We start from the raw sequence: 13,581 nt of genomic DNA on the forward strand, positions 1-13,581 counted from the left end.
TATATATATACACATTTTTTTCATTAAAGAGTGTTGATTAAGTCTTTAGCTCGTTTCCTGGTTCTCATGTTAGTGCTCTGTTAACCAGCTAATGTTTCTGTTAGCTCAGGTGCTAATATGAGCGCAGAGAGCAAAGCATTGATTGCTCCGTCTGATGTCTCCGTGTGTGTTTCCAGAGCAACGATGCCTCAGGGAGTGCATGGAACTGGATGTATTTCATCCCCCTCATCATCATCGGCTCTTTCTTCATGCTCAACCTGGTGCTGGGTGTGTTGTCCGGGTGAGTCTGTTCAGGCGACCCCACAAAGGTTGTTTAGTCAGAATTTTCCGTGCTGTTAATCATTTAGTGGATGTTACATGGATGTATGTTTGATTTAAAATGCAACGCATCTACAATAAAAAAAATGGCCACTGAGTTTTCATGCTGTCCGTCCCTGTAGGGAGTTTGCCAAAGAGAGGGAACGAGTGGAGAACAGGAGCGAGTTCCTGAAGCTCAGACGACAGCAGCAGATTGAGAGAGAACTCAACGGTTATCTGGAGTGGATCTGCAAAGCTGGTTGGTACAGTTTACTGTGCATTTAATGACACACGCAGCCATAAATCTGCTGTTTTTTTAGCCGGTCAGAGTACATTTTGTCACAGAAGCATGTGATAATCGTATGTATTTGATGCAAACTCAGTGCTTTTCACAATAAAAGCCTATAAATAAAGGGTATAAATCCCTTTTTGTGGATTTCACAATGAAGCAGCTGCAGGAGGTGATGACCTGCAGTCCCCTGGGAACATTAGCTTAAACACTTTCACAAGGATCTATGTCAATTTGCAATAATAAAATGTGAGTTTCTAATGAATTGCTGCCATTTTTAGGCTTTTTATCAGATACACTTCAGACTGTATCTGCTATAAATCTTCTCCTCACCTGTTTTTATTTATTCCCTTCTATGTAAAACCCACCTCTAGCTCTTCAAATCAGACACATTCAGTATCTCAGTACAGGAGAACATGTATGTAGTGTCAGTAAAGCCCTCCTCAAACTTGAACTGTGGTCAGTGCAGTCTTAAATGACCACTTTGATGAGAATGAAAGACGATGCTCAGATAGAGAGGACATAGTTGTCTTTCTCTGGTCTTTTGGCCCATCTGCTGAATGAGGGAAGGATGTAGAGGAGATAAGAGGAACGGAGGGTTGGATGCTAGATGTTGGAAGGAGCTGATGAAGGGGCAGATAGAAGGGACGGACCTTTGATCTTCTTGAAAAGGACGATCTACATGAAAATAAGGAGGCTGAAAAACAGAGGAGGGAGGGATGAGTAACACACCCAGGTGCAGGTCGACAGGTACACAAACCCTATTAACATTTTTGTTTGTGTTTTGTAGAAGAGGTCATCTTGGCGGACGATGAAAACGAAAATGATTACGATGGTATGGGTTTTTTTAATACATAATGCAAGACATCGATACGATCAAGCCAGTGTCAGGACTGTTGTGTTACAGATGGAGGTTCTTCTTCTGTTGCAGGTTCCCGTAGGAGAGCTACAAAGAACCACAAGAGCAAAGCTGAGCTTCTAAACCCAGAGGAAGGGGAGGGAGATCTGGCAGTAGGTAAGATACACTCCGTCTCACACACATCAGAGGACATTACACTGACTGACATGAATTCACAGGACTTAACTAATATATCCCTAACCCAAACCTCATCCTAACCTTCATTTATGGCACGTTGTGACTGTTTAAACACACACACACACACACACACACACACACACACACACACACACACACACACACACACACACACACACACACACACACACACACACACACACACAAAGGCAAACCTCGGGTACACAGAGATGCTATCTTATCTTGCGTATCAGCATCACCTGACCCTCCTCTCCTCTCCTGCCCTTTTCTTTCCTCTCTCCTCCTGTTACATTTTTCCTCATCTTCCTCTCGTCTCCAACCTGCCCTTGTTGTTTCATTCCTGCGTCTCTCCTCCGAGCCCTTCTTTTTTATAAGCAATTCTCTCTGATTCTCACAAAAACACAGATGATTAATTTATTTTTTTAGCATTCTGCGTAGTGATATAATGTACGTCATGTAATGGGGACAGCGCAGTCTGCCATGTTGAGCGTAGATGGTGTGCTACCATAGCTGAATTATGCATCAGTATTTACTTAACCCCTTAGTCCCTACAGCCCCCGCCGGCAGGGGCTGTAGGTACTAAGGAGGTGCCTCAAAAACAGGGCTCAGGGACTAAAAGGTTAAATATAAAATGGATAGAGAAAAATGTTTGCTGTTACAACCAATGTTCCAACAAGCCAAACGTCTGTATGAGATGTTCTTTTTGTTGTTGTTAGCGATGATGCTAAACTCATTAAAAAACAGCATCTTTTTTATCTCCGATATCCTTTCATTAACTTGTACGCCATAGTATGATTGGGATGCGTATCATTTACTGTCAGTGTCATCATTTAATAGATGTACCTACACAAAGGTTTTCTCATCATCAGTTAGCCTTTCAACAGCGCTAGCTAACACAATGTACTCTCAATGTTGCTCTAAATTAGTTAAAATTGCCCCAAAATGAGTTAACGTTGACCTACAGTATGTGTCACTCTGCACAAGTAGAGCTTTTGGATGCAAACATAAGCTCAGTGATGGATTTGTTGTTTTTTACCATGCATTCATATGTGTATCATACATTCTGTTTTTCTTTTTAGCATTAATAGTCTTAGTAACAGGATTAATCTGCGAGATGCAGTTCATCACATGACCTATAGGGGTAACATCACAAAAGGTCAGCTGCAGCTTTTGAATAAGTATAATTATGAAAAGTTAAGACAAAAAACACTAATGGAGCTTATTTTAGAGTTTACAGCATCAATCTCAGTGTCAACAACAGTAATCACAGCTGTGCAGATTTATTAGTGACCTGTAGGACATACTCTAGTTTTAGAACACCGTCCTTCCATTAAACCACAGGTAAACTCACAGGTAAACTGATAATAATAATTTTTACTCTTCCAGGTTCACCGTTTGCTCGTGCCAGCCTGAAGAGCTCTAAACTCGAAGGCTCGACTTTTAAGCGGAGGGAGCGGAGGTTACGCTTCCTGATCCGACACATCGTGAAGTCTCAGGCCTTCTACTGGACCGTCCTGTGCTTGGTGGGCCTCAACACGCTGTGTGTGGCTGTAGTTCACTACGACCAGCCGGAGCCGCTCTCAGATTTTCTCTGTGAGTAGGAGGGAGATACGAGCAGACCTGGTGCCAGCATGCACAGATTTTCTCCACAAATGCACAAATACTGTCATCACAGATTACTAGGAAGCGGTGGGTGAGCAAATTCTCCAGTAATGTGACTAAATCCTTCAAAGAGCTGACCCAAACATTTAACACAAGCTCATCCAAGCACAGTGTTTTCCTTCTACACAGACTCTCGCCTTATTTCTCTCATTTTTACAAGTGTACACAAACACAGACACACATACACACACGCACACACAGAGACACACACACACACACACACACACACACACACACACAGACACGCACAGACACTCTCACATGATAACTGAAATAAGAGACAAAATAGCCATAAACAGGCTATGAAGTTCTAAAAATCCTTATGAAATAGAGAAAACAGGAGATGCGTTAAAATGATTTGCTGTATTTTAATATTTGGTTTAGTTAAATATCGCAGACGTAGGATCAGTTTCACACATCCTGACACTGTGGAGTAAAAGGGGCTGATCGTGAACCATGCAGTGCAGTGTCTGACCCAGTAACATGCCTGAAATGAACATCTATACATATGTGGACAAACCAGCAGCTCTGCAGTTAGTGGACAGTGTTTATTACATTTTATACCCAGGTAGAAAATATCTGCACTTTATAATTGTACAACTAGACACCTCTTTAACGACATACTAACAAATCTCTGACAATAATCCTGGAAAAAGAACAAATTTGATGTGCTTACTGGCATTAAATGAAATGTCGCTGGACTAAGATAAAAAGTGTTGTTTCTGCAGTGAGTCTGAGCTTGATGCCAAAAACACTGACTTTACTGCTGCACAATACAAAATCAGAAGAACTTAAATGCTTTTTCAAACACACATTCCAAAACAGAGTTTTTATTTTACATCCATGCTTCAGTAAACACATGAAACCCTGCCCTTCCATGCAGTTCTGTACAGATGGAACAGATAAATTGCAGATCCGTGTTGAAGGACGCGCTGACGGACGGCCTCCGCCTCACTTCTGACATCTTCCCTCCTTCCTCTCTTCTTGTCTTCACCCCTCCGTGCAGATTTTGCTGAATTCATCTTCCTGGGGATCTTCTTGTCAGAGATGATGATAAAGATGTATGGCCTGGGCAAGCAGGCCTACCTCAACTCCTCCTTCAACTGCTTCGACTGCCTGGTGAGTCCCAACGCACTTCAGCACACAACCCTCAGAAACGAACAGAACAGAACACACACAGCCAGGTGCAAACACTCGCTTCAAGCCCGGACGTGTTGACACTCACAAACATATTATTTACTCCTTATAATGAGTAACAACGCGCTTGCATGTGCTTCTGTTGGTGTCAGGTGATATGTGGGAGTATATTTGAAGTGCTGTGGTCCATCATCCAGCCGGGCACGTCATTCGGCATCAGCGTGCTTCGAGCTCTCAGGTTATTGAGGATCTTCAAAGTCACCAAGTGAGTCAGCTGCAGTCAAGTCACTGTTCTGGTTAAATAAAGGCAATATTAATACGCTGAAACTAATTCCTCCTCTGCTCATCAGGTACTGGGCATCTCTGCGTAACCTCGTCGTCTCTCTGCTCAACTCCATGAAGTCCATCATCAGCTTGCTCTTCCTGCTCTTCCTCTTCATCGTTGTCTTTGCCCTGCTGGGGATGCAGCTCTTCGGAGGACAGTCAGTGCCGTTTCCTCATTTTAATAGTTCTCATTATATGTCCCACTAAGAGATTGGTTTCTGTTTCCTGCCAGGTTCCCTGAGTCATTTCTGAGGCAGAAACTTGCTGTGCTTGTGTCTGATTCTTGCTGCTCTTTCTGTGTTTTCCCTCACATTTCTCTTTTCTGTCTCTCTCTGCTGCTGTTTTTTTTTCCTTGCTAGGTTTAATTTTGAAAATGGCACCCCTTCGACCAACTTTGATACCTTCCCCGCAGCAATAATGACAGTGTTCCAGGTGAGCTGAGGAGACTGTAGGAGGGAAGAAAGCAGGAGAAGACCGGGGTTGGATTTAGGAGGAAGCGATTAAAGGATTAAACAGGATTTATACATGAGGAAGTGATATAAAATATAGAATGGTACTTTTAACTTCTTAAATGTGATTAGCCGGGGACCGTGAGGGTTAGTGAGCGCTACATACATGATATGTGACTGTACATGGATGCATTAAATGTTGTCTTTTCTGATTGTTTGCCTTCCAGATCCTGACCGGTGAGGACTGGAACGTGGTGATGTACTATGGCATCAAGTCTCAGGGTGGAGTCAACAAGGGAATGGCCTTCTCTGTCTTCTTCATCGTTCTCACACTTTTTGGCAACTGTATCCCTCAACAGAGAAGTTTACATGCACACGAAACACACGATGCGTCTTAATGCTCACACAGGAAACCCCATCATTCTGTCATTCTGTCCCTGGTATGAGATCAGTGTCATGTTTCTGTAGCATGCATGCCAGACTAGTCTGACCTCAGTTCTTGCACAATCCATTGTATTAACTTGCTGTGAATTACATGCTAAGTGGTTCAGCCAGGTCCTTTATGTGCACGCCGTATGCTCGTGTACAAACACTCTCTGCTGTGCTGGATGGCTTTTAACTCCGTGTTCAGACACTCTGCTGAATGTGTTCTTGGCCATCGCTGTGGACAATCTGGCCAACGCACAGGAGCTGACCAAGGTACAGTCACGTCCAGTTCTGCTTAGCATCTTTGTATTATTCTGCTCCAGTCGATGAACTGTGCCCTCATTCCCCATTCATTCATCTCTTCCCTCTTATTTCCTCTCTGCAGGATGAACAGGAGGAAGAGGAGGCTGCCAGTCAGAAGATCGCTCTGCAGAAAGCCAAGGAAGTGGCTGAAGTCAGCCCGCTGTCTGCTGCCAATCTCTCCATAGCCGCGTGAGTTTCTGTCTCTGTTGCGCTCTTTCTTTTTTTTTTCTTTTTTTTTGGACTACAGCAGGACTTTATGACGCACATATCTTTAAAGAAACTCCCTCTGCATCTAGGAGCCAAGCACAGTGTAGAAAAACAGCTAATGGACCTCCGTCTTCTGTTGTGTTTTCACTCTCACAGTAGTGATGCTCATGCTTGTAAAGAGCTTTTTTACATCACAGTGAGCTTCATAGGATTCTTGTACTTGTAAAGATTTTATCAAGACACTGACCTAAAGCACACTCATTGATTTTTCCTAAATTGGGAATCGCATCCTGATATCATTTTAGTGTACAGAAGGTTTTCTTATCACAGAGGCATAAATCACCTTTATCCAAAGTGTTTTTTTTTTTTCAGATTTTAGTTTAAATTGAAAGCAAAATATTTTTTATAATTGTTTCATCACAGCATACATTTATCTGGTAAGAGCCAGTTTAGTGAAACATGCATGTACTTCCCTCTTTGTCCTCTCGGACTCCCCTTTGCTTTTTTCTTTCTATTTTTTGTCACACTCTTTTGTGCGTAGTAAAGCTCAGACACACTCATACACACACACAGGCCGGCGTTGGATTGATCTGTCCAGCTCTCCTCTGGTCGGGGGAGTCTGTGATCTCTTTTCTCTGTATACACAGGGGTCTTTCCTTTCACCACTGGTAAAGTTCACACACAGACACACACACCTGGACAACAGGGGGAGTCCACCTCTGCTCATGAAAACCAGACACACACACACCAGGTACATGCAGGTCTGACCTTTCCTCGTAGATACAGCAGCTCACTCAGCGTCACACAAACATGTCCAGGAGTTAAAACTTATTTTACACGCTCATTACATGTGGATAGTTTCATGTTTCTTGTTACTGTTTGTGCTGTATTTCACTGTGCTTGTGGGCATTTGTGTACGTGTACCAGTAGTCCTTATTTTAACTGGGATTCATATTTAAGGTTTAATATTTCTTTTTGTCAATGCAGTGCATGTGTGTGTGTGTGTGTGTGTGTGTGTGTGGGTGTGAGTGAGGAAGAAATGTTAAGTGTATGTTGGTTTAGTGAGGATTAGCAGCACAAAACAGTCATTGAGATTCCAGTGAGGATAGTCTTTGTTTTACCAAGCAGGGATTTTAAACTCGGGGCCATCAGTGGTGCATGAAGAATCTCTTAAGAAGATATCGTATGTGGACTCAGGAAGGAGGCAACATAAAACCCCCCCGAAAAATAGTTGTGAGGCTGTATAAGTCCAGCTGTCAGAATTAAAGTCCCCTTCAGCAACTTAAACAGAATCAAAATTTATTTAAAACTTTTATTGTCCTCAAGAGATTCCAACAGTACGAGCAAATTCTGTTTTTATTGCAACATATTTGCACAAAAAGCTTGTTGTTGTCTGTGTTATGCACATGAGACCGTTATTTGGTAAGTGTCTTTGAAATGGAAGAAAAACTGTACTTTCTTAGACATATAAGAAGAGTAAAGTAATAGAATAGTACAGTGAGAACAGGGCAGATCTACACTACTGTTCAAAAGTCTGGGCTCATCCAGATAATTCCATGTTTTCCACTTTTATCCATGTGCTAACATAACTGAACAAGGGTTTTCTAATCATCAATGAGCCTTTCAACACCATTAGCTAGCACAATGTAGCATTAGAACACAGGAGTGATGGTTGCTGGAAATGTTCCTCTGTACCCCTATGGAGATATTCCATTAAAAATCAGCTGTTTACAGCTACAATAGTCATTTACCACATTAACTATGTCTGCACTGGATTTATCATTCATTTAATGCTGTCTTCATTGGAGAAAAAAAAGCTTCTCTTTCAACAACACCATTTCTAAGTGACCCCAAGCCATTGAATGGTACTATACATAGTATTAAATATACAAGAAATGATCAGGCAGAGTAAATGAGTGATCCAAATAGTGGGTTTTGTGAGAGGACAAAAAGGAGAACACAAAAACCCTTGTTACATATTCAGACAGAACAAATTGCAGAGGTGAGTGTGTGTTGTGTGTTGAGTGTGTGTTGTGTGTTAAGGGTTGCATTCCAAAATGCGGAATCTTTTTTTGGCAAAAAAAAGCAACAGAAAAAGCCTTTCTGAGATTTCTTCAGTTTTTTGCATTTCAGAAATATGTTCTTCTTTTTTGAATAATTCCGTTTTTTCGGGACATTTTCTTCGAATAGCTTCCGGTAGTATTCCCTTTGTAAATGGCCCATTTTGGAATGAAATCCTTCTTCTGTTCTTTCGTGCCATCTCACTCACCAGCTGTTTCCCTCCTCAGCAACAAAGTACACAGTGAGTGTCACAACGCTACCGACCCCTTTCTGGACTGGTATTTATTTATTTGTTTATTCATTTCTGAATCCCTTCTGTTTCTTGACTTTACAACCATTCCTTGCTTTCTTTCTTTTGTGTCTTAAGAACACCCTCCTTTCCTTTGTCCTTTTGTTCTAAACTTTTCTCCTCTACTACATTCTTGGCTTTCTTTAGCTGTTCTTTGTGTTGGCTTATTTTGAAGAGTACTTTTTCCGTTGCCTGCACCTCGCAGTACGGCTGTTGCTTTACTGTGGTTGACTGTTGGCCCTGACAGAAAAGGGAGTTAAAGTTCATCATTGGTTAAAGTTCTGGAGGGTAAGAAAGGAGGTAGTCACTGACAGTCTGGGGTGTTTTGACTGCTCTATCCTTTTAGCTTCAGTGGGGACTTTGGGCTTCTATTTCCATTCAGCTTCGGGTTGATTGATTATGCATTATTCTAACAAATTCTGACCTTGCCTCAGTGTTATCCTCCAAGTCGTGTCCCCACATGGTTTACCAAAGTAGGGCTGTCCCGCCTTGTGCTTTGGCAAGCTGTGTAGACACCCAGAGCCTTATTCTGTTGAGAGCTGCCCTGATCTATAGGTCCAGCCAAATGACCCTCTAGATGTTTGTGGCCCCCAGTGTGTCTTTCTGTCCTGGCTATTTTACGTATTTTTGGTGTTGGTTTCCACCTCATCATTCTCATGTCTTTATATGTGTACTACATTTGCACAGCGTCGAGTCTCAGAGCAGGCCCTAACGCCGCCAATGCTCTCTTATCCCGCTTCGTCTTGCAGTAAGGAGCAGCAGAAGAACCACAATAAAGGAATCAATAAGTCGGTGTGGGAGCAGCGCACTAAGGAGCTGAGGAAGCAGACCCTAGCATCCAGCCGCGAGGCCCTCTATAACGAACTGGACCCCGACGATCGCTGGAAGGCAAGGACAGGGAGGGAGGAGCACAACAATGTAAAGGACAAGGCAAACAAAGGCCCCTAGACTTGTGATATCAGTGTACACAAGTTAAGGCTCTGATGATGGCATGTTTTTAGACTAGTCAGATACCTACAGGCGGTAGATTTGTCAACGGTAATTTACATGCTAGCTTGAATTTCCCAAATGTTACTATAAGTCCCATTTTTGATCTAGCTAGCTATACAGTCTCATTCCTCTACTCTCCTCACAGGTGAACTTTTCACGCCACATCCGCCCAGACATGAAGACCCATCTGGATCGACCCTTAGTGGTCGACCCCCATGAGAACCGCAACAACAACACCAACAAGACCACTGCCAACAACTCAGACCTCTGCGTCAGCCAGCACCACCCTGCTGACGAGCTCAACAGGCAAACCCGCCTCCACGAGCACCACGGCCAGGTAGGAGGAGGCGGTGGAGGGTCGGGTCCATCCAGGCCTCCGCTGGAACGCGGGGAGTCCACGGAGAGTAAACGGAGCCGTAAAAGCGACCACCACCGTGTCTCTCACCGGCTGGACGCTACGGTGATCCCCGGGCCAGGCTCGGAGGAGAGGCCGTCCAGGCGCCATCACCACACCCGGAGCGGCAGTCGAGGGGGAGGACAGTCGGAACACAGGAGGCCCAGGTTGCATCGAAAGAACACAGAAGACAGCGAGGACGGCGCAGGAGGAGGAGGTGGAAAATCAGGGAGGCATAAGAGGAAAGGGGTGGATGGAGGTGGAGATGGAGGAGAGCATGACGGAGGTGGAGGTGGTGAGGGCGTCGAGAGGAGGCCGAGGAGGAGTCGCCATGGAAACCAAACAGACGGGGAAGGGAAAAGGATGTGCCAACACAGAAGGAAGTACGTTCATTGGCTGTAGATATGATTCAAGCCACTGTTTTTCTTGTATTCTTGTGTCTTCTAATGCTTGCTACTCTTGTCACACCTTCTCTGTCCATCGTTTTCTCTTCTTCTAGGGACTGCAGTGTCCCGAACCTCTCCACCACACGTCCCATCCAGAAGACCCTCTCCAGACAGAACAGCCAGTACAGCGAGGATATGGACAACCTCATGAACACCAAACTGGTTTCCGGCTCCACTCCCCCCGGAGAGGGTCGCCCCAATCCGATGGCCAATCACGCTGTAGCCCCCGCCTTCGGATCTGCCCTCCACCTCGCTAACAGCGGCACTCATGGAAGTTTGGTCACGTTGGACAGCTATGGGAATATCGGACATCACCGTGCCAACAGTGTGATCAGGCTGCCTCACCCTGACTACACAGCTGTGGATATGCCAATTTTTCCTTCCACCAACGCCATACTGCAAGGTGAGCACTGACGAAATATGCTTTTCCTTTGTTTTCTCTTTACTGAAGTACCAAGCTCTCATTTTCACACCTGTCCCTCTTTCCAGTTAATAAAAATGCCAACACAGAGCCTCTGCCAGCCAAGGAGGACAAGGACGACGATGACGATGAGAAGGGAGGCGAAGGAGGACCCAGGCCCATGCCTCCATTTAGCTCCATGTTCATCCTGTCCACCACCAACCCGTAGGTTTCACATGGTTAAGATGTTAAGCAAACACAAGTACCCGATTAATTTGCTTAACATTTCATTTTTTGTGTGTTTATCTTTGGTTTATGTGCTAAATTCTGGTTGGAACATGGACAAAGAGTGACTGATATTTGACAGTAAACTACGTTATTCGCGGGGATGTGGTGGTAAAATAAACTGTGCGAATGACCTACTTTACCTCAGCTGTTGTTGAACGATGGACTTTCTGGTATCAATCTCAAAGAACGATCTCCAATCCAACGCTATCTATATGGTCTCTGTACGACTCTGTGATAACCTGCTAACAGGATATATTCCCGCAGAAATACGGTGGCTGTATTCTAGACAGAAAAAATGAGTAATCCTTGAATTAGTAGACAACACTGAGAGAGAGGAAGCCTAGTTTTAGCACATTAACAGATGTAGGGTCTCTGTAGGTGTGCTTAGCCTCCACTATAGTTCTAATTCTACGGTCTAATAGCATGTAGCACTAATACCAGAGAAAAACATGCTTCTTCTTCAGGTTCCGCCGGGCCTGTCACTACATCTGCACCCTGCGTTACTTTGAGATGTGCATCCTGCTGGTTATCGCCATGAGCAGCATTGCCCTGGCAGCTGAAGACCCCGTCTGGCCTGAATCCCCCCGAAACAACGTAAGGAAGTCGCTGCACATTCATGTATCGATGCCAGAAATACCATGTGGGCGTCAAATTTACCACTTGTGTTTTTATTCAGGTTGTTTTTTTCTTATTAGCATGACTGAAGACCTCGTTTGTGTGTGAGGGCGGACTGGTCAATGAGTAAAGTGTGGCGTAAAATATATGAATCAGGCCTTTAGGAGGATTATTTATCATTCAGTAAGAGTTTTTTAAGCTCATCCAGACTGACACATAGTCAGCATTTTTACTGTATCATTTAAGGTACTGCTTAGAAAATGTAAAAATAAATCTATTATTATTATAAGTGATAACAATAATAATCACTTATTTTATTTATATAAATAACAATAAAAGTTGTCATCAAAGCTATGACAATAATAGTAATAATGAAAATAATAAAGTATCATAGTTATTATTATTGTTAATTTTATTACTAAAAATAAAATAAAAAATCATTATTATTATAACAACAATAATGGAAATAATAACAATAACAAAAACAATGATTATTATTGTTATTCTTATTAATGTAAATAAAATAAAGAATTATTGCAAATGTTTGAACAACAACAACAACAATAATAATAGTAATTAGAACCATTATAATACTATGTTTCTTATTTAATTCTTAAATTCGTCATTGGTTGACGCCTTAATTTGAAAACCAGTCCTACATATCTGTCTTGCTGCTCCTTTCCACCTCCTAGATGCAGCATCCAATCATTCCGTCTGTTTTCTTTCTGCAGGTTCTCCGTTATTTTGACTACGTCTTCACGGGAGTTTTCACATTTGAGATGCTGATAAAGGTAAAGCAATGTATGAAATCCAGAACGGACGTTTTCCTTCAGACGTGACGACAGTCCGAGCCCAGATGAGGATCGAACATCTGCACTTTTTAAGGCCAAACTGTGCGTCTCGTTGTTATTCATCCATGTTTTATGTCTCCCTCCAGATGGTGGATCTGGGGTTGGTCTTGCACCAGGGCTCATATTTCCGGGACTTGTGGAACATCCTTGACTTTATAGTGGTTAGTGGTGCTCTGGTGGCCTTCGCCTTCACGTAAGTCTCCCTCCTGCCTCCCCCTTTGCTCTCCTCTCTCCTCAGCCCTCCCCTCCTGGCTGTCTACTGCCTCACTGGTACCTTGGAGTACAGCCTCCCCCGTTCTTCTCTGCTCACCCATGGCTCATTTTTGGCCTCTCTTTCTCTCTCTCTGTCTGTCTCTCTTGCTCTCTGTCCTTTCAGACATTTTATCTCACTCTCAGCAGTTCTCCATTCTCTCCTGTCCCCCTCCTCCATTAAACATTTTAATTTACCTGAGCTTATAATACAAATGGCCAGTTCTCTACTTGTGGCCATTTCCTTATGCTGTCACACTGGTCTGAACTCCTGCAGTCCTTCCATTTCTGAGCTCCTCTACCTTCTGAGTCCCTCCACCAGCTGCTTAAACCCCTACATGTTATAAGATAGTATCCCGGCATCCTCTTCCTGTCCACTGCTTCTTCCCTCTGTGAGAGGTGAGGACCACCCTTTGCACCTGTAACCCTTTAGTGCCCAGGGCGTTCTAGAGTTAAAGGCCCCATGAAGAGCTCGCTTCCCAAAACCTCCACAACCCTCTCCACGACAACGCAGGTACTTTAAACTCTACTCAATCTGCATGACTGTGAGGATGAAATGCAGTAATATCTGTAGAACTGTCAGAGCTGAGGTAATGAGTACTATGCTGGGTACAAAGCATGACTTTTTTGCTTTTGCATGGTTGGAGAGAACATAAGTAAACTAGATCTTTAGGACTGCAATCAACATTTGACATGTATTTTTTTTTAGATATGCAGAAATTAAAGTAAATTAAAGCTGAAAGCAGCATTGGTCTGGTCAGTGAATCCAAACATGTCCACCAGGTGGCGCTGCGGCTGAGAGCGTATTTCAGCCTGTGGATGTGATGAAGGCCGGACTCTGATCATA

At 43.4% G+C, this 13,581-nt stretch overlaps 1 protein-coding gene across 1 annotated transcript in view; it reads left to right on the forward strand.

The window, feature by feature from the left end:
• The window catches only part of cacna1aa (calcium channel, voltage-dependent, P/Q type, alpha 1A subunit, a), a 104,155-nt gene that overhangs the window by 42,505 nt on the left and 48,069 nt on the right, over positions 1-13,581 (forward strand). The window contains 19 exon segments of the mRNA XM_051940890.1: positions 177-280; positions 441-556; positions 1,377-1,421; positions 1,518-1,601; positions 3,030-3,236; positions 4,312-4,424; positions 4,595-4,707; positions 4,793-4,924; positions 5,126-5,198; positions 5,443-5,560; positions 5,847-5,914; positions 6,027-6,133; positions 9,251-9,389; positions 9,637-10,268; positions 10,385-10,734; positions 10,821-10,956; positions 11,484-11,613; positions 12,366-12,425; positions 12,572-12,678. Of these exon segments, the coding sequence (XP_051796850.1) occupies positions 177-280; positions 441-556; positions 1,377-1,421; positions 1,518-1,601; positions 3,030-3,236; positions 4,312-4,424; positions 4,595-4,707; positions 4,793-4,924; positions 5,126-5,198; positions 5,443-5,560; positions 5,847-5,914; positions 6,027-6,133; positions 9,251-9,389; positions 9,637-10,268; positions 10,385-10,734; positions 10,821-10,956; positions 11,484-11,613; positions 12,366-12,425; positions 12,572-12,678 (2,834 nt within the window).

The sequence above is a fragment of the Acanthochromis polyacanthus genome, chromosome 21, assembly GCF_021347895.1.
Source record: "Acanthochromis polyacanthus isolate Apoly-LR-REF ecotype Palm Island chromosome 21, KAUST_Apoly_ChrSc, whole genome shotgun sequence".
Taxonomy (NCBI): domain Eukaryota; kingdom Metazoa; phylum Chordata; class Actinopteri; family Pomacentridae; genus Acanthochromis; species Acanthochromis polyacanthus.